Source organism: Clytia hemisphaerica, unplaced genomic scaffold, assembly GCF_902728285.1.
Source record: "Clytia hemisphaerica strain Z4C2 unplaced genomic scaffold, Clytia hemisphaerica genome assembly, whole genome shotgun sequence".
NCBI classification, from domain to species: Eukaryota; Metazoa; Cnidaria; class Hydrozoa; order Leptothecata; family Clytiidae; genus Clytia; species Clytia hemisphaerica.
Window position 1 is genome coordinate 471,708 of NW_027103808.1, and position 21,088 is coordinate 492,795.

At 37.2% G+C, this 21,088-nt stretch overlaps 2 protein-coding genes across 2 annotated transcripts; both read right to left on the reverse strand.

Annotated features, from left to right (window-relative positions):
• Positions 1–256: 256 nt before the first annotated feature.
• Positions 257–1,138, reverse strand: LOC136806539 (uncharacterized). The gene has a single exon (XM_067063128.1). The coding sequence runs from the start codon at positions 1,136–1,138 to the stop codon at positions 257–259; it is 882 nt and encodes a 293-aa protein (XP_066919229.1).
• A 2,403-nt stretch (positions 1,139–3,541) lies between these two features.
• On the reverse strand, positions 3,542–15,119 carry LOC136806540 (A disintegrin and metalloproteinase with thrombospondin motifs adt-2-like). Its single transcript, XM_067063129.1, has 15 exons — positions 15,050–15,119; positions 12,641–12,785; positions 12,281–12,498; positions 10,322–10,345; positions 9,877–10,034; positions 8,928–9,098; positions 7,416–7,586; positions 7,098–7,269; positions 6,779–6,949; positions 6,459–6,629; positions 5,550–5,720; positions 5,047–5,220; positions 4,701–4,874; positions 4,098–4,373; positions 3,542–3,916 (listed from the first exon to the last, which is right to left on the reverse strand). The coding sequence occupies exons 1-15, from the start codon at positions 15,117–15,119 to the stop codon at positions 3,873–3,875; spliced, it is 2,310 nt and encodes a 769-aa protein (XP_066919230.1). The 3' UTR covers positions 3,542–3,872.
• Between the last annotated feature and the right edge of the window lie 5,969 nt (positions 15,120–21,088).

The window sequence follows — 21,088 nt, forward strand, 5'->3', positions numbered from 1 at the left end:
CAGAATTAAATCGATTATGCGGCCTATAATAGAAAAAGAGACAAATATCAGCGAGCTTTAAACTTGCCCTCGTTCAGTTTTCGAAATTTCCCTTTTTTTTAGGGAATTTTTATTGAAACAGCTTTTCGTCTTTTCCTTCGATGCATACTTTAAAAAAAAATAAAAATAAAAAAAGTGACAGGGACACAAAAATTTGTTCTGTTTTCACTTTGACTTATTAAGACAGTCTGAATTGCCGACCTCTATATAGATGTACTTATTTCGCAAACCTTGTGCGAAGTGTGATACGCACCGAAATACTTGTGTGAAGTGTGATACGCACCGGAATACTTGTGCGAAGTGTGATACGCACCAAAATACTTGTGCGAAGTGTGATACGCACCGAAATACTTGTGCGAAGTGTGATACGCACCAAAATACTTGTGCGAAGTGTGATACGCACCGAAATACTTGTGCGAAGTGTGATACGCACCAAAATACTTGTGCGAAGTGTGATCCGCACCGAAATACTTGTGCAAAGTGTGATACGCACCGGAATACTTGTGTGAAGTGTGATACGCACCAAAATACTTGTGCGAAGTGTGATACGCACCAAAATACTTGTGCGAAGTGTGATACGCACCGAAATACTTGTGCGAAGTGTGATACGCACCAAAATACTTGTGCGAAGTGTGATGCGCACTGAAATACTTGTGCGAAGTGTGATACACACCAAAATACTTGTGCGAAGTGTGATACGCACCAAAATATTTGTGCGAAGTGTGATACGCACCGAAATACTTGTGCGAAGTGTGATACGCACCAAAATACTTGTGCGAAGTGTGATGCGCACTGAAATGCTTGTGCGAAGTGTGATACACACCAAAATACTTGTGCGAAGTGTGATACGCACCAAAATACTTGTGCGAAGTGTGATACGCACCAAAATACTTGTGCGAAGTGTGATACGCACCAAAATACTTGTGCGAAGTGTGATGCGCACCGGAATACTTTTGCGAAGTGTGATGCGCACCAAAAGACTTGTGCGAAGTGTGATGCGCACTGAAATACTTGTGCGAAGTGTGATACGCACCGAAATACTTGTGTGAAGTGTGATACGCACCAAAATACTTGTGCGAAGTGTGATAAGCACCGACATACTTGTGCGAAGTGTGATACGCACCGAAATACTTGTGCGAAGTGTGATACGCACCGAAATACTTGTGTGAAGTGTGATACGCACCAAAATACTTGTGTGAAGTGTGATAAGCACCGAAATACTTGTGCGAAGTGTGATACACACCAAAATGCTTGTGCGAAGTGTGATACGCAGCGAAATACTTGTGCGAAGTGTGATACGCACCAAAATACTTGTGCGAAGTGTGATACGCACCGGAATACTTGTGTGAAGTGTGATACGCACCTAAATACTTGTGCGAAGTGTGATACACACCAAAATACTTGTGCGAAGTGTGATACGCACCGAAATACTTGTGCGAAGTGTGATACACACCAAAATACTTGTGCGAAGTGTGATACGCACCTAAATACTTGTGCGAAGTGTGATACACACCAAAATACTTGTGCGAAGTGTGATCCGCACCAAAAGACTTGTGCGAAGTGTGATATGCACCGGAATACTTGTGCGAAGTGTGATATGCACCGGAATACTTGTGCGAAGTGTGATACGCACCGAAATACTTGTGCGAAGTGTGATACGCACCGAAATACTTGTGCGAAGTGTGATACGCACCAAAAGACTTGTGCAAAGGGTAATCCGCAACTTTGAAACCAAAATATAATCGAATTGAAATTTTTGGGAAGAGTAAATCCACATCTTGATACTATGTGAATATGATATCTATCGAGGCATATATAGGAGGTTTGGCTTTTACTGCTCAGAGAAATCTAAATACCTGAAAGGTATTGCAAAACATTCTCATTGGTTCTGTCTTTTCTGATAATGCTTTTTCTTAAGTTTTGAGACCAGTTCGGTTTGTAGCTCTTTTTGCACTCCTTTTATTTGTAATTTCAAAATCGTATGGTCACGTTTTTTAAACACCACTTGATTTCTTACAGCTTTCAAAAAATGCTGCTTCTTATTATTCAGGAGATCCGAACTTTGTTTTAATAACGTCGATTCCACACTTCTTATATCAGGGGATATCGAACTCAACCCACAATCATGGTCATAATATTTGAGAAAAAAGGAAAATTCCTACGAAATCTTATAGCTGCAATCGATTTGGAAGCGCTCAACTTAGGTTGGAAGGGTAGAGTTTTAACTTCTTAGGATCTGAGGATCCAAAAGTTCAACAATGGTCCAATAGGGCTCAGAATATAGCCTGGATATCTATAAACCCCTCCCGAATTGAAATACTCAAATGAATTTATCAGTTAAAGCCCAAAAGAAACTTTCTCGCTTGAACTCAAATTTTGAAAAACGAGGAAATAAGCTTATTTCATCAGGGAATATTTAAAAAGTTCATTAAAGTTGTCCAAGGAAATTTCAATCAAGCTCATGATATATATGGACAAAGTGCAGTTAAGCAATCTGCTACCAATTCCCTCTTTTTGATATGTTGGTCTAAAGTTAGAAAACCTAGTGTAGTATTTGGAGAGATTATTATCTTCAATCATGGTCGTAATATTTGAGAAAAAAGGGAAATTCCCACGAAATCTTACAACCACAAACGATTTGGAAGCGCTCTAATTTAAGTTGGAAGGGTAGAGTTTTAACTCTGAGTTTTAACATAGAGACTTAAGACTGATCTGAGGATCCAAAAGCTCAAAAATGGTCCAATAAGGCTCATAATATAGCCTGGAAGTCTATAAACCCGAGCCAAATTGAAAGATCCGATTAAATTTAAGAAATGGCCCAAAATCAACTTTCTCGCCCGAACTCCAGATTTCGAAAAGTGACGTAATTTACAAAATTATTGGTTCACAGCAAACTTTGAGTATTAGTGATCTTCCCCGTAGTATTTCTATTAAAACACTGATTTTGAAATGTCGATTGTTAGTCCAGCTAATGGGTAATTAGATTATTCAAATGACGTTCAAAATTGTACCGAAACTTGTTTTGATAAATCTTTGTTTTTCAGTGAAAAAATTAGTGGTATAACTTTTTTTCAACAACGATTGTTGTGTCTATTTTGAAAGCCAGTAACAGTAAAATTTTACATGATCACTGTAACATGATTTGGTAAAACTCTGGGTAGAGCTCGAAAAAATTAAAAGCAAGTGAAAAATACAAGCTTTTAAACCTACTACAAAAACTTTTCACGCCAATAAATCTTACATTATGTACTTTTATGCATTTTCTAGCATTCAATCTTTTTTCGTTATCTAGACTTTTTCGGTATTGCAGGGGAAATTTTTATCCGCATCTTTACGACTCTTGTTTGGGTCTGTTCTAAGTTTTACAAGTTTTCTAATCATTTGAATTATTAAGATTAAATTTTTTTTTAACAATTTTAACAATTTTAGATTTTAAAATATAGAAATATAAGAAGTACATACTTTAATATGAAATGAAAAAAATTATTAACCAATAAATTGCAAATTCAAGATTTATGATACAAGGACACTGCAGACAGGAGTTGTTGACAGTAATTTCAAGCCATTATTTTTATAATCCAATGTATATACATCTATTTCGTCAAAAGAAGAGTCAAGGGGCTGAAATTCCAGTGTATCTTCTCACCGGGGACAAAATTTTTGCCAAATTTTCCAGTGGGGCTAGGGTCCGAGCGGGTCTGTGACACAGGGGTGTATTGGTAGCTTTTCAACAGTCTTCTTTACACTTTAGTGCTAGTTCATTATTCATAAACTTAAATAGAATTAAACTTAAAAATATGTCTTGAAAATATTATCGAATAATAAATAAATCATTACATTTTTGACCATGAATTTTCCAAAACTTGTCGTAACCAACCTGGAGAAAAAGACAGAATAATAGAAAAAGCCTCATTACCATGAATAACCAACATTCGGTAATCCATCATATTGTTTTGACAGATAAAGCTCTGCAATCTGATTATTATACGATTATTATGATTGTTATACAATGACTTTTTGAACAAATATACAGCTTAAAAAAATAATTTTTAACTTACTCCTATCCGCACATCTCTTTTTCTCTTTTTCCAAGATATTTTTCTTTATCTTCAAATCCTCATGAACTTGTCGAACAATTACTTTACGTTTGCAAAGAGCCTCATAATGGTCATATAATTCGCCTCGCCTTCCCCAGACATTTGCCTTGCAGTCAATCATCTTTCGAATGAGTTTTTTTGACAAACTAACAGTATTTAAAGATATTTGAATTCTATCTATCTCTGCTTGAATATCGTTGATTGCACTCTGAAGACTTGTGTCGCTGCATTGAGAATCTGAAAGATTTAAATCAAATGATTGATAAAAGAGTATTTTTTTATAATCTAGAAAATGTTTCAGTTAAGGAATAAAACATGAATGAGAACTAGTAAATTCTGGTTTTAGGATAGGTTTGTTCATAATTTGCTGAAATGTTAACGCTAAAATGTTCTTACGACGTTCTTAATACGCTTTCTTTCAATACTTTCTTAAATAACTTCTGAAATCTAAGGCTCAGGATTGTTCTTAATTTGTTCTTAGGTTTCGATTATCAGGCCCGTGCTCTTATGAAATTGTTCTATGAAAAAGTGCCTATAGATTCAAAATGAAACAAGTCTTCTTACTTTTGCAAAGCAGTTTGATAGCTTCGGAGTCCCATGTACCCAATGAGTTGAGGGTAACATTGACATCTGTTTCGTCGATACCATAATATGTTGCGTTTGTCGTGAGGAGTGTCATGTCGTAAATCACCGGTATATCTTCACAACCACACATCTTGAAATATTGATTACACATATCTGAAGTATAAACGTCACTTTAGTTTTACCGGTTTTGCAAATCTTGGAAAGAGAAGAAACTTGATTATTTCAACAGTGGATGCAACATCCAAATAAAAATGTTCATTACGTCAGCTACTTAGATCGATGTTTTTAGGTTACTAGTTTACCCTCAATTTATTTAATTACTTACCTGGGCAATAGTTGAAGTTGCACATTTGTGTTTCATTAGTGTGCGTTCCATTACAATCATTTCCACCATGAGCGGGAGCAGGATCATCACAGACACGTGACCTGTTTTGGAATCCAACACCGCACGGTTTATCGCATTCTGTCCAATTGCTCCATTGTCCCCAATTTCCATTGACTGAAAAAGAGAATGCTTAGATTATTGATGTGCTTGAAATTTCGTTCGTGAAACTTTACTAATAACTGAGTACCGTCAACTGCTCTAACTTGGGACGATTGGTCGAAACATGGGACTGTTGCATATCTGGTCTGTATTTTCACTTACTGTACAATCGAAAGAGAAACTCAAATCAAATGACTTTGGAGGTTCGGTGAAATGGTGGCCGAATTGCAGTCCCATGTTTTGCCAGATAGTCCCAAGTTAGAGCAGTTGACGGTAGCTACACTTGCGAAAATAAAACACACGAAAAATATCAGCTAAGCGCTTCTATGTACATTCAAACATACCAGGACAAGGATTGGTGTTGCAATCTTGTGGTTCTGATGCATCTCCAGCACAATTATCTCCTCCGTGTTGAGGTGCAGGATCTGTACATGTTCTTGTTCGATTTTGAGATCCTGTACCACATGTTAAGCTACATGTCTCCCAACTTCCCCATGAAGTCCAAACACCATGAACTAAATAAATCAGACGAAAATGGATTTGAATTCTTTTAGTACATGTGTTAAACGTAACATTGTAAATCACAAGTGCCCTATAAAAACTCTGAAACAAAGAGTATTAAAGCACAGCGTTTGAATGTAAAACATTTAAAATGTAAAATAACAATATTTTAAAAGTTATCTTCCATTAAAAGACTAAAAAGTACATAAGTACGGGGGGGGGTTGGAAGATTTTCGAAGAAATTTTAATAAATGGAGGAGGCACCTAATTACCGGGGGGATTGGAAATTGTACTTGTGATAAACCAAAAATAAGGTAGATATAGGCTAAAAACAGGCTATTTATAAAGCAAAGTAGGGGCCTTCTCTTTGCCAGCTGAAAATATTCTTAAAAATTATTAAACGGGGGGGGGGGGTTCTAGTCCGGGGGATTGGAAAATTTTGGAAAAATTGAAAAACAGGGGGGGGGCGTTTATTTGGAGAGGCACTAATCATATGTATAGTAATGACTGAAAATTTTAAAATTCGACGTAAAAAGCTAAAAAACTGGATAATTTGTGCAAAAAAAAACAATAACGAAAGCATTAAGAAGTATTGAAAATAAAATTTATGATTTGTCCTGGGGGGGGGGAGGATTTAAAGTTCTTTAGAATGAATTAGTTCTTATGGCAACATTTGGAAACTAGCTCTTAACTATTCGAGCACTCTTATGGCATTGATTTACCACACTTGTTTTAAAATGTAAAATAGTTACTTGGGCAAGGATTGGTATTGCAATCTTGTGGTTCAGATGTATCTCCAGCACAAGGGTCTCCTCCGTGGGCAGGTGTTGGATTTGTACAAGTTCTTGACCGTTCCTGTGATCCTGTTCCGCATGTAGCAGTGCAAGCACCCCAAGTTCCCCAAGCAGTCCAACCACCGTTGACTAAAAGAAAAAGGCAATTTAGTCTAGAGATATTGAGACTTTATCCTTTTCCGACATATTTCAGAGGTAATTAATGGCTTACAAATCTACGAGCAGTGTCCAAAACAACAATCATTTTTACAATAAAAAATATATCCTGTTATAGTTACCTGGGCAAGGATTGGTGTTGCAATCTTGTGATTCAGATGTATCTCCAGCACAAGGGTCTCCTCCGTGGGCAGGTGTTGGATTTGTACAAGTTCTTGACCGTTCCTGTGATCCTGTTCCGCAAGTAGCAGTGCAAGCACCCCAAGTTCCCCAAGCAGTCCAACCACCGTTGACTAAAAGAAAAAGGCAATTTAGTCTAGAGATATTGAGACTTTATCCTTTTCCGACATATTTCAGAGGTAATTATGGCTTACAAATCTACGAGCAGTGTCCAAAACAACAATCATTTTTACAATAAAAAATATATCCTGTTATAGTTACCTGGGCAAGGATTGGTGTTGCAATCTTGTGATTCAGATGTATCTCCAGCACAAGGGTCTCCTCCGTGGGCAGGTGTTGGATTTGTACAAGTTCTTGACCGTTCTCTGTGATCCTGTTCCGCATGTAGCAGTGCAAGCACCCCAAGTTCCCCAAGCAGTCCAACCACCGTTGACTAAGAAAAAGGCAATTTAGTCTAGAGATATTGAGACTTTATCCTTTTCCGACATATTTCAGAGGTAATTATGGCTTACAAATCTACGAGCAGTGTCCAAAACAACAATCATTTTTACAATAAAAAATATATCCTGTTATAGTTACCTGGGCAAGGATCGGTATTACAATCTTGTGATTCAGATGTATCTCCAGCACAAGGGTCTCCTCCGTGGGCAGGTGTTGGATTTGTACAAGTTCTTGACCGTTCCTGTGATCCTGTTCCGCATGTAGCAGTGCAAGCACCCCAAGTTCCCCAAGCAGTCCAACCACCGTTGACTAAGAAAAAGGCAATTTAGTCTAGAGATATTGAGACTTTATCCTTTTCCGACATATTTCAGAGGTTATTATGGCTTACAAATCTACGAGCAGTGTCCAAAACAACAATCATTTTTACAATAAAAAATTATAATTAGGGAATGGTCAGAAAGTAATTATGGCTTATAAATCTACGAACATTTTCCAAACAACAATAATTTTTACAATAAAAAATATACCCTGTTATAATTAGGGAATGGTCAGAAAGTATCTACTAGGGACTACGAGGGGATGGAGGATTTCAGAGGGGATTCGAAAATTATTTTGAGGGTTTAGGGGGGGTCAAAAATATTTCAATAGAAAAGGGGGGAGTGAAATGTTTTTGGACAACTCAAGAGATATAACTCAGGAGATCAAATTTCATGGTTTCACATTTGAAGATTTGAAAATTTTCCGGCTTAACGGCCGACATTATTCATATTTCGTATAATTGTTAATTCTGTATTAATGAAATACATCGTGATAGCCTCACCATTTCAGTTTCTGTAGGTCTTGACATTGTGTAAACAATGGTTCAGTGGACTAAGAGAGAATTTTTTTTAAGGAATTTCCCCTCTTACAATTTCATATTTCAGCATAGTCTAGCCTTTTTAAAAAAAGCTGAAAATACAGTGGTTTATTTAGCGAATAAAGTAGTTGAAAATTGAATTTTTTCTCCTGTCGTCGCAAACCATGGTTGCGCCTTCTTAATCTCTGATAACATTATTACCTTTAAACTCAACTCAAAATATTACTTTTGTTATATAACGATATTGTACATCCATATGATTCAGACATTGAAAGCCTCATTTCTGGACAGAATCGGTCCGAAAAAGAGCTATGTTTGAAGGAAATCAGGAGTCTAAAATCAAAATTTCTCCTGTCGGTGCAAACCATGGTTTGCACGTTTGAAATCAAGCCACTAGCTGCCTTCTAAATAAAAATGTAGTCCTCCCCAGCATGAGTGCACGCCATTTGGATATCGAAGCTTATAGGATCACTCACAATCTGGAAATTTACTGTAGTTTGAGCCTGATTTATATTTGACAAGTCACCCTTATTCAAAGGTAAATATAAGTAAGTATAACCCTCACCTTATTAATCAGTCACTTAGAGTGTAGGGAGAAAAAAATTTTAGCAAAGGGGGGGGGGAGTGCGAAATATTTTTAAACCTCTTTGAGGGGGGCTCGAAAAATCTTTCCAGGTCAGGGGTTGGGTAGACGATAGATCGTCTAGGGGTTGGGGTGAAAAAATTTTCTTTTGATTTTTTGAAATATCCTCCACTCCCCCTAGTAGATAGTTTCTGACCACTCCCTTAAGTACCTGGGCAAGGATTGGTATTGCAATCTTGTGATTCAGATGTATCTCCAGCACAAGGGTCTCCTCCGTGGGCAGGTGTTGGATTTGTACAAGTTCTTGACCGTTCCTGTGATCCTGTTCCGCATGGATCACTGCAAGCACCCCAAGTTCCCCAAGCAGTCCAACCACCGTTGACTATAAATAAAATAATTATATTTCGTAAATTAGTTGTGCAGGTTGTTCGAATTAACTGTGAAAGTCTGTAATCCCGGGGGGGGGGGGCACTCAAGGTAAATGTCTTACCAGGCGTTCGGCCCTTAAGGGTAGGTTGTTCATAGTTCAGCTAGTGCACTGTAAGGGTAGGAAATTACAAAACTGCACTGAACTGCACTGTAAGGGTAGGAAATTGTGATAAAAGGCCAATTTTTTGGTAAAATTGGAACAAAATTGGTCAATTTTGGAGGAAAAATTCCACATTTCCTTGGAAAATTGCAAAAATTTTCCCCCTTACGGGCGAGAAATTTTGAAAAAGTGCACTGTAAGGGTATGATTTTTCATGGAAATTCACTGCACTGTAAGGGTCTGATTTTAGAAGCCAAATTTTGGGCCGAACGTATGGTCGTTTTCAGATCGAGTGCCCCCCCCCGGGTCTGTAATGGGCTACACATTTTTTATTTATATAAGCAACCTGGTTGCTAAGGCTCCGAGACCTGATATTAGCTGAATCTTTTTCACTGTTTGGTAAAGTAATTTAAGCTTTTTAGATAATCTAAGCAAACAATATAAATATGGGATAATATCAGGTCGGGGCTGGTTGAAAATCAATTTTTCAGAAAATGAGCCAGAATGCTAAGCAATGCTGACCCGAGGAGTTGCTAATAGAAAAATGTGTTTTTGGGCATTAAATGAAAATGCAGTCGATCGATAGGTAGGTATTTGGATATCAGTGCTGCTATATACCTGGACAAGGTACAACCTCACACGATTGTGTGTTCCCTGTAGCTGAACCGCAGCAGCTTAAACCACCATTTGATACAGATGGATTTGTACACGAACGTTCTTCTATTTGAGTTCCAGGGCCACATGGTGCATCACATGCTCCCCAAGACCAGGATGACCAGCCACCATCGACTAAAAAAATGAAATCGTGTACAATCTTAACAAGCTCACAAAAAATCTCAGAGGCTTAGATAATCTATTGTGACTATCTTTACTTCTTGGACTGAAACCCTATTTGTTTTCATAAATTATTTGTTTTGTTAGTACAAAATTTATATCCACCAATTATCTTTATTATCTTTCTAAAGGCACGTTTTTCTCCAAATATATTTGGTCACCGTCAAACCCACGATTTAGACATGCAATTATGCCTGATAACTTATTTCGGGAACTTTTGAAAATCTTTTGAAAGAGCTTACTTTGACAGTTGGCTGTGCCGCAATCTGTTGATTGAAATAAAAAATAGAGTAAAATTATTATCTTAGTAATAATTAGTATATGTAATCACATGGTAACGAGCTAATCGCACAATTTTTCACTACTTTTTCCCCGTCAGGAAAGTAAATCCCGCTGAAAGTTTTACATTTTTCTCTTCTCTTTATGTTTTTCTTTTATTGATGTTTGCTTAAAGATTTTTTTTCTCAAAAAATGAATTTCGAATGCAATTAAAACGTTCGATAAAAAAATGTAAGAAAAAACATTAAAATCAATTTTGTAAACATTGGCGCGTCATTGAAGAGTGTGATTAAAGATTAATTGCTCTCTACAGGATGCAATTAACGATTAATTGCTCCCTTTGAAGGGGCGCGAAAGAAGAAAAAATAACTCATCGTGCGATTAGGAATCGAAACTGACGACACGGTCATAAAGGGTGAATAGAATAAAGAAATATTGAACGAGACCAATTTGATTAATTGTTTTACGAGCCCGACCGACCCTGAAATTCCAAAAATCGAAATAAAAATAAAATTGATTTCGGCAGTACATTTTTATTTTCATTGCTTTACAGACTGACAAATTTTCAAAATTTTTGTAGTTTTTTCAAGGTTTCGAGAATTTTATGTTCAATTTTTCAATTTATCCATGAATTCGAGCGATTTGTGCTTTTTATTTTCTATTTCGCACTTTTGTCAAGGGGAAGCAGGGGGGGCACGCAGTTACTACAAGACATGATGTGTAGTAAGTGCTTTTTCAACACTTTTTTTCAGGACCACCACCCTTTGCAGTTACTACACCTTGGTAGTAACTGTTTTCAGAAAAGATTTCCAGGTACCACCCCTGTTTTTGAGTGCTATCATCAAAAACATGCTCGAAATTACGATTATTTTTCAACCTAAAGCCATTTTTGTGCTAGATTTTCTTTTAATTTAATTGGTTAACAGCTGTTGAGAACATTTTAATGATAATTAGGGAAAGCATAATTTCAAAGTTGGGTCTGAGAAAAATTTTAAATTTTTTTTCGTCCATTTATAACAAAACTATTTTTTCTAACAAAGAATTTTTTCACAAAAAAATTCATTTTTTGTGAAAAATTATGAAAGTTCTTTAAAAAGAATCAAAATATAAGCACTTACTACACCAAAAGTGCTAGTTTTAGTGTTTGGCACCACCCCCAAACAGCAGTTACTACACTGTGTAGTAACTGTTTTAATAACTTCTGAATACAGTACCACCACGGTAGTAAGTGTCATACTGTCTTGTAGTAACTGCGTGCCCCCCCTGGGGGAAGTAGTTTTTGCTGCCTTTTTAGGAGATTTTATAAGTGAAATTTTACTTTTATTTTTATTTTTTCGCCGACCGACCGACTCTCTTTTTTTGGTAGCTTGGCCCGTAAAACAACAAATTAAATTGGCCTCGCCTAAGCTTCCAATACGTAACTTACAAATTGCAGTCAATCAGTAAATCCTACAATAACCTTTACCTTTGCTTTGAGTCGAATACATGCGTGTTATTACTAACCCTAACTGTAACTCTCAAATGAACACCGTATTAATTCGAATAAATGTTCTTTGGGAAAAAAACCAATTCTACATCCTCTAGATAAACATTTGTACTCAAGACAAAATAAGGCTCCTATTCGTGATATGTACCATTGCAATGTCTTCCACAGACCCAACAGTTGATTGTTTGGAAGTGTCGTATTGACCGATTTTACGTCACTTACAACCAATCAGCTGTTGGGTCTGTGATGTAATGTCAGAAGACATTGCAGACATTGCAATGTTACATATGATGAATTCATTTTATCAAAATAACTTTGGTTATATATGATTTAATAAACGCCTCTTTCTCTTAAACGTCCCCTGCGACTAAACGACGCCCTTAAAAATGAAAAAAAATTAATAAACGTCTAGGGTATATGTTATTCATTTCATTACCGTCTAGTTCACATAAGTACGGTAGAGAAGCAGCACAATTTAAATCATTCCAGACAGAAGTACTTCCACCAGCCGTTGCCATACAATCTTCATTACCACCACCATTGTTGGGCTCACCGACATTCCAATTCGTATATGACCAACACGTATCGTCTGACCATTTCCAATCATCGCTAGGAGGAGAATTTAGTGTCTTTGTTGCCCCCAACCATATCTGACTAAAAGAAAATGATTTTTTTATTTACAAGTTTGTGCTTTTTTATGAGTTTCCACCATCAAAATAATCGGATTCAGCAGACGGGTTTTCGTTGCAAAATTTCCGGTCAGTAGATTACATGAATCAAAATATGAGTTTTTTACCGGTTAGAAGCTACAAAATTAAAGAAATTAGCTTCTGCATCTGATTGGATGCTTGCAAGATGTCCTCTTCTGGATACGCAATCGGCTTCAGCGCCTGACCATGTAAGTGCAGCATTCTCCAAGATATAGCGTTTACCATTGAAGTCTAGATAAAGAGTGGCAAAACATTATCGTTGGTTATTTGGTACGGTTAGGCAACCCTATATTTTCTTCATACAGTGCATCCGTAAAAAAATTAAATTTTCATACTAGGACTCATTTCTCGCTAGTCACTATCAGCTCTATGAAAACTTAAAAGAAAAAAATTCACGTTATGGATACTTTGTATTTTTTTCAAATAAATAAAGCAAAGTGAAGTAAACCGAGGAATAAACCAACAGAACCTCCCACGAATACACGGGTTGCAAAAGTACATCAATGCAGTCAAAACATGTGATTGATCGAAAAAGTTCACGTGATTTTATTCCCATGTTACTTGCTTTACAACTTAAAGCTGATAAATTTATTCGTGTCAATAATTTCGAACCAATCAGAAATAAATTTCATGTGACAAGCATATAAAAATTTCGAATAAAAGCGTGATTTTGTCTTCAGACTTTAATTTTGCAGTCTGTGTATTGCGACAATGAAATCCAACAATTTCTGCCCAACGTCTTACCTTAGTAAACAAGTAGATGAATATAGACATACTCTTAGGTGCCAAATAAACGCCCCCCCCCCGCTTGTTAATTTTTTTGATTTTTTTCCAACCCCCCCGGACCTTATTAGGACCCCCCCCCCCCGTTTATTAATTTTTGAAAAAATTCCCAGCTACCAAAAGGAAAGCTCCTTGTTTTACTCTAAAAAGCCTAAATTTAGTCTATTTTGACATTTTTAAGGGTTTTTTTAAGGTCCATTTTCCAACCCCCCCGGTAATTAGGTCCCCCCCGTTTATTTAATTTGAAATATTTTTTCCAACCCCCCCCCCCCCCCCGTTTATTTGGCACCTAAGAGTATTGATATCAAGAGGCCCCCCCAGTCGACCCTCAATTCACGTATTCACGCAAAATTTTTTGCCAATTCACGTATTCACGCGCGAAAAAAAACATTTTCACGTTCACGCGCTGATTTTGCTTTTAATTATTTTGTTAAACGATTGTGACCTTTTATGGCCAACATAAAGTTTGCTGCAGTTTTTTGACCTTATTCTCGACAGCATCGACCTTTTAAGACCTCTTACAATTATTGAGATTTATCGACCGTTTTAAGACCTCTTACAATTATTTGGCTTTCTAGGGGCATGTGTTAAGGTCTGCTATACGTCTATCACGCCAAAAGTTAAAAAAACTACCTCTCGGCGTACGTGGTATAAACCCTGCCTGAATTGCTTTTAGGGATGGAAGGCAAAGTTAGCCTAGCTTTAAGGTTTCCCCCAATTTCTCCTCGCGGCCCTAATATGTTCTTCTGAAATAAATTTAATCGCGGTTTGACCCAATTCATGGTCTGGAAAATCGCGAGCTTCAAAGAGGTGGTACAACCAGAGGACGCAAACTCCAAAGTTTGACACCCTGTCTCTCATTGAAGAAAAGCTGTGGAAAGGAAAAAGCGAGCGAAGCGAGCGCGAAAATTCGACAACTTTCACCTTTCATTGCTGAGAAAACGGCCTTAACACACTATGTTACCCAAATGCCTTGTTGTCAAAAAAATTTCAAATCTTTGATTATTTCAACACTGACCATTTACTGGTACAATCTGGTAGGGCGCGTGACGTACTCTTACACGGGCGGCGTCGCAAGGTATTTTTCTGAATTTCGATGATCATATATAAAAATTTTTAAACTATCTACCTACTTTTTAAATTGCAAGAATCACAGCCTTCACGTTTCCAAGTTCATGCGGTATCATTTGGTATGATTTAGTAACAAATAAGCGATTACAGAAAGACGACATCATAAGCCCCGACGAAGAAAAGTTCTCATTTAACTTTTCTGTTTTGGTCAAAACATCTCGCTGGATGCAAATTGCATCACAAAATGCGCCCTAGAAAATACGAAAAAATATTTGTTTCGTTCAATTTTGATTTTTGAATAACTTACAATGTTAAAGGTAATTTATGTAAAGGATTAGCGAGCGAAGCGAGCAAGAAATTTACTATTTAGGTTTTTCATTTTTGTTTAACAATAATTTGCTTTTCACGTTCACGCTCAAAATCTCGATTCACGAATTCACGCTGGTAAAATCTTATTTTCACGTTCACGCGGATATCTCAATTCACGTATTCACGCGTTGAAAAAGTCCAATTCACGTATTCACGACAGAAAAAAAGGGTCATTCACGCGTCACGCCAGCCCCTGGGGGAGCCCCTATCAAGCCCGCCGTTGAAGTAAATCTAAACACAGTAAAGAAAAAATTAAAAAATATCCTGCTCACCATGAATAGTACCCTGCGATTGCGATGGTTTGATGAAAGAAATTGCGATAATTACCAAGATAATATACATTTTAGTAAAACTTCTCTGAGTTGCTTTGCTATGTCAATTTCGCTCTCTCTTAATATCTTGCTTCTGCCAGGAATAAAATCTTACTGATATGAAAATCTAACATATGATTTTTTATTAAGAATTTTTGAAACCCCTTTGAATACCCCTTTGGTTCCTATTAGTACAATAATTTTCCTCTAATTTGCAAGGTATTAATATTTGAACTATAATCTTCTGATGAATAGATTTCGACCATCTGCTAATTGTTTTTTTCCTCTTCTTTATAAATTTGATTTGATTGACCTAGCTTTTGATTTTTGAAATGGTGCAATATCAGGACATCCTTGGTCTTGACGTTAATTTTCTCCAGTCTAAGCATATTACATTGTCATCATTCTAAGCTGTTGCTCTAAAACGGTAATCAAAAGTTTTCCTCATCTATTAGATACTCTGAGTTTAGTTTCCATGATTCCCGTAGAGAATCCTATTACAACAAAAGAACTAAGCAGACAATGGTTTTCCTAATGGAAACATCAGCTAGGAGACAGTTGTTTTTGTGATGAGTAATTTTAGCCAAACATGACGGAGAGTGCATCCAGTAGTGCATCCACCACTATTAATACACCCCCTTATGACAGACCACTAGGATATTTAGTTAAGAGCCATTCCCGGCGGGAAGAAATACTTTGAAATATTATTTTCTATTCAGAAAATCCACAAAAATTATATCCTATCCCGCGGATTTTAGAAATATGCTCCGTATGTAAGACGTAATAAAAATCATACAAAATTTTGGAGCCAACTGAAAGCTGTCACCATAGAGGTACTGCACGAATAATTAGATGAAAATCCCAGAAAGAAAAAAAACACAAATAAATTGAAGAATCTGTCCGTTGTTAGGGTTCTTTTTTTTTGTCAAAACCAACAGAAATTACAATATTCAAAAATTTAGATCTTTTAGCCATACTACCTACCCTGAGTATCAGAGGTTAAGTTTTCAAAGAATATATTAACCTCTGAAGACCAATAATAGAAATTTTATCGCGCATGTGTCAATCTAATCACTGTAGAAAGAATCAAAGATGAAGAGCAAATATTACCATATTAATGTCTAGCAGATTGTATCAGTATGCAGTTTACTATTTACGAATTCCGCAGAAACCTCCAAGTGCAATTGAAATGAGTTTCTTTCGAAAGAAATCTTTTACATGATCCCCAATGTATAACAGTAATACTAAACTTTTAATCATGGAAATTTCACTTTAATTGAATCGAAATAATATCCAGACTTTATGTTATGACTCTCTATCACTTATCACTGACTCTTTTTAAAAAGCTTTGATGACATTTTTTAGTTGTATTTTCAACGACGGGAATAAAAATATCAACTTTGAACTTCATCCAAGATCTTGGATGGTCGTCATGGTTGCTTTTCTCTGCGTTGATTGCGCGCTGAATAGAATCGTAGTCATTATAAAAAAAAATTAAACAAAAAGCTAAAACAATACATTACCAGACCGTATTTTTTATAATGACTATGTTTTCACGGTACATACTACCATCAAAGTTGATACCATATTTTTGATAGCCCAGGCTCATTTTTTAGAAGAAAAGATCTGCTCTGATGTGTCTGTAGTTAAGGGTTAAAAGGCGATAAAATATACCTATGTTAAGAGCACTGTTCCATCAGGGTCCGACTTTTTTACATTGATTACAGGGTCGCAGCTATATAATACAGGTATGCGCGACGAAAAAATGGGCTTTTAAAATCATACGCTTATAGCGCAGCAAATAATCTGTGAAATTCATAACCTTTTGATTTTGCATTTCCCTCGAACCCAAAAAAATCAGGATTTCTGGTCAAATATTTTCACTGAAATTTACACCACCGGTGCATTTTATTAATTTCTTATACTGTGCCTAAAATTGCAACTTAAATCTTTCCCAAATACCACTTATAATAATACAGTAAACTTTCACTTATTCAAGCTTCTATTATTCGAACTTGATTCCAGTCCCGCTCAAGAAGAAACCCTCTAAATACTTTCTATAATTCAATTTTCTCTGTAATTCGAACAAATAAAATATGTCGTTCTTTATTGTCGTTTTTTCGTTTTTTGTCGTAATTTGTCGTTTTTTGTCGTTTTTATTCGTTCCTCGTTTTTTCTTCGTTCTTTCATAGTGTCTTTATGGTGGTCTCATTTTGGCACTTACACTCCCTCTTAGATTGTATCACGACCATCAACAAAACCAAAAAAAGTGGTAATAAAAGTGGCTCTGGGTGTGACATTGTTTTCAACCTGATTAGCGACCCCCCATTAGCGTCCAGGGATAGCTTGGAAGAAAACGCCGAGACGACGTCTGATATCGGAGACCGCTAGTTTAGGGTGGTGCAGAAAGTGTCTTCTAGACTTGGGAGGAGTGGAGGATATTTCAAAAAATAAAAAAAAAATTTCACACCCCCTCCCCTAACCTGGAAATTTTTTTCGAACCCCCTCCCTCAAAAGGTAAAATAAACAAGAAGCCGAAGCGGCATGAAGGCCCAGCTGACGTGGCAATAACCAAATGTCGTTTGTATCTGGTATATACCTTAAGGGCTCTGACCATAGTGAATTTTTCATAATTTCCGTGTTTAAAATGTGTTTTCTGACTGATGTAACCAACAAAACTATGGCATGTTATACATTTTCTGTTAGACAAACTATTCCTGAATCTGAAAATTCAAAGATTGCATTGAAAAAATTTGATGAAGAAGAAACTGAAGACTTTTGCGAGGAAGAGTATTTCAACTTTGAAGAGCTTAGTTTCGGCGAAGAAAAAACATTTTGAAAATTTTTTCGCAGTAGATGGTGTATCTTTTACCAAAAAATAAAAATTTTTGCGGAAAAGTTTTGTAAATGCTTCTTTGTCTCGAAATCTTAACGCGTAGCATCATGAAAAACATTCCAAACTTATTCAAATTTACACTCACATGAGCTGCATTTTAGTATCCTTTAATGAGTTACAGCATAAGTTTACTTGGGAAAATTCTCTGTCAGGTTTGAAAAATCCAGCCACCGTCCGTTTAGAGCGATAAATCCAAAATTAACCATTTTCACGGCGTAGCATCATGAAAAACATTCCAAACTTATTCAAATTTACACACGAGCTGCATTTTAGTATCCTTTAATAACTTACAACATAAGTTTACGTGGAAAAATTTCCTGTCAGGTTTGAAAAATCCAGCCACCGACCGTTTTTAGAGCGATAAATCCAAAATTGACCATCTTCACGGATAGCATCATGAAAAACATTCCAAACTTATTCAAATTTACACATGAGCTGCATTTTAGTATCGTTAAATGACTTACAACATAAGTTTACTTGAAAAAAGTCTCTGTCAAGCTGGAAATATAAAACTCCAACATCCAAATGCTCCCACTTGCTCCCTGACAGATTCGGCTAATGCTTCAGATGCATCCGGCCGCGCGGGACGCGCGCATATACCGCGCGGAGCGCGTAGCGCGTAGCATAGGGTTAGGGACCCGGGGGGGGGGAGGTACTTAGGCAAAAATAGGTGCTGGGTATGTGCGGATGGTAAGGGTCGGGTTTTTCACCTTTCAAAGTATCTCTAAGGGTTACAAAAATCAGGAAATTTCAAAGTAGTCTCTCTAAGGGTGGGAAAAATCACGATTTCTAGAAAAAAATTGTGATTTTGAGAGAAAAAATTACAAAAAAGTCTCACTAAGGGTAGGAAATTTTTGAAAATCAGAGAATATTTCTCAAAAAAGTCTCTCTAAGGGTCACTTTTTCACTTAAAATTTGGTCTCTCTAAGGGTCGGTTTTCGGAGGTCCCGTCCGCACATACCCCTCATTCACCAACCCTAGTACCCCCCCCCCCCCGGGGTTAGTGCACATCCCTAACCCCTCACCCGGCCGGCGGTGCACCCACCCGGCGGTGCACACGTGTGGTGGCTTCTTCGGAGTAATGGCGATTATAACAGTTAGCCTAACTCGTCAGTCACACTTATTTATATATAGTACTAAGACTTTCGTATAAGTAACCCTAAATAACGAATTTTCGGCAGCCGGTTTGGCCTAGTGGATAGGGCATTGGTTTCGGAACCTATAGGTTCCCGGTTCGAGACCCCCTTTGGTCACTATTCAACTTGAAAAAAATTCCAAGTCCAGCCGGATGCATCTGAAGCTTTAGCCAAATGTTCCCTGACCTGACTCCATCCATCTTGAAAACATTAAAAAATACTTTGCCATAAAGAGAATGAAATTTGACTTTACTACCAATTCAATCCAATATAAGAGTAGGTCAAACATCGTGCGGGTAGGCGAGGCAAAAATTCTAAATCGGCCGCTGGTTTAGCCTGGACTACTGGACTTGTTAATTTATTGCGCGCACAGGCTCCGACAAAGCCAAAATCTTTTCGGTCAGTTGCTTTTTAAAGGCCCACTTGCGCTGCGCGGCTGGGCCAAAAATCTCGCGAGTAAGGGCGAGTTGTCACATATAGATCAGGTTTAACTGCAGTAAATTTCCATATTGTGAGTGATCCTAAATGAAGATATTGTGCACTCATGTGGGGAGGACTACATTATCGACCGCCGGATGCGGTTTCTTTCATAGTGGTACGCTTATCTCGTTTTGCCTTGGCTCATTACTTTCGGTTTTTTTAACTACCTGAATGTCTTTTATTCGAAATTGAATACTTTAATGGGATAAATTTTCGCGGGGATTAATTTTCGCGGATTTCGCGGATTTGGGTGTCATCCGCGAAAATAAGTCCCGTTGGAAATTTGAAAAAGGCCCATCCGCGAAATATTTCTAAACAAAACTCAAAATATGTCAAATAAATACTATTTGAATGGTTACTTGGATCAAAGAGGCGCAAATAATGTGTATTTCAACAACCAATATGCATGATTTGACAGTAAAAGTCACAAAATCGAGAAAATAATCCCCCCCAATAGTGCCATCCGCGAAAATTAATCCCCGCGAAATCTTAAAATTTCGCGGATGAGCTCAACCGCGAAATTTAATCCCCGCGAAAATTTATCCCATTAAAGTAATCGAGACATGAAAAATGACTATATTGTAATCTGTTTTCATTGAATAATCTAAAATGTACTGGAGATGGACATGTAGGCGTTAATAATGTGCACGCGCTTTTTCACGAGCGTGATGCGTGATGGAAGGCGGTCGTTTCAGTGTGGTTTACATTCACACTGTGACCTAGTTATACAGAAGGTAGCCCGGGGTCCACTTAAAGCTTTTCGATAGACTGGATGGCGAGATTAAGTAGCCCGGTAGTATATTATAGTAATATGCTTTTGTTTAGGTGGACTGTAAAACAGTCCGCCAGATTTTAGTCTTTTTTGGAAGGTAAAAACCCCGGGGGGGGGGTACTAGGTTTGCGAGGTGACGGGTATGTCCGAGCCGACCCTTTGAGAGACTTTTTCCTAAATTTTGGTCCATTTTTTCCAAATTTTGGTTTGATTTTCACCAAATTTTGGTCAAAATTCTTGGAAATCGTGACCCTTTGAGAGAGAAATTTTGAATTTTTGTGATTTTGGGATCCTTTCAGAGACTAACTTTTGAATTTGTACCCCTTTGAGAGACTTTTGAGGAATGAGAAAAGGTACCCTTATGGCTCGCACATACCCGGCACCCATTTCGCCTAAGTACCCCCCCCCCCCGGGGTAAAAAACAGTATGAAGCCTATGAAGCAATATTTTTATTTGAAAATAAGGGATTGCAAATCTGTTAATCGTGTTTGTTTCTCATTTTTGATTATATCTTTCAACTCTCCAAGTAGTTTTATTGTTATTTGGATTTAAAATTTTTTTTCAAAATGGCGACCTCGCCAAATGCTCCTAGTCTACTTCACTGAACTCAGCGTCATCAAAAATCATTAGAAAGCAAAGTTCAGCCAGAATAAGACTCTAGTCTATATAGAAGGCAGCAAGTGGCTTGATTTCAAAGGTACAGGGGCAAAGAATTT

Bases quoted from the DNA above. Each gene is read 5' to 3' on its own strand.
- LOC136806539 (XM_067063128.1), bottom strand. From the start codon at position 1,138: ATGTCGGTGCTTATCACACTTCGCACAAGTATTTTGGTGCGTATCACA.
- LOC136806540 (XM_067063129.1), bottom strand. From the start codon at position 15,119: ATGTATATTATCTTGGTAATTATCGCAATTTCTTTCATCAAACCATCG. The intron at 10,035-10,321 runs GTAAGCTCTTTC...TCATTTTTTTAG, and splicing joins CGGCACAGCCAACTGTCAAA to TCGATGGTGGCTGGTCATCC. The intron at 7,270-7,415 runs GTAACTATAACA...CCTTTTTCTTAG, and splicing joins TAATACCGATCCTTGCCCAG to TCAACGGTGGTTGGACTGCT.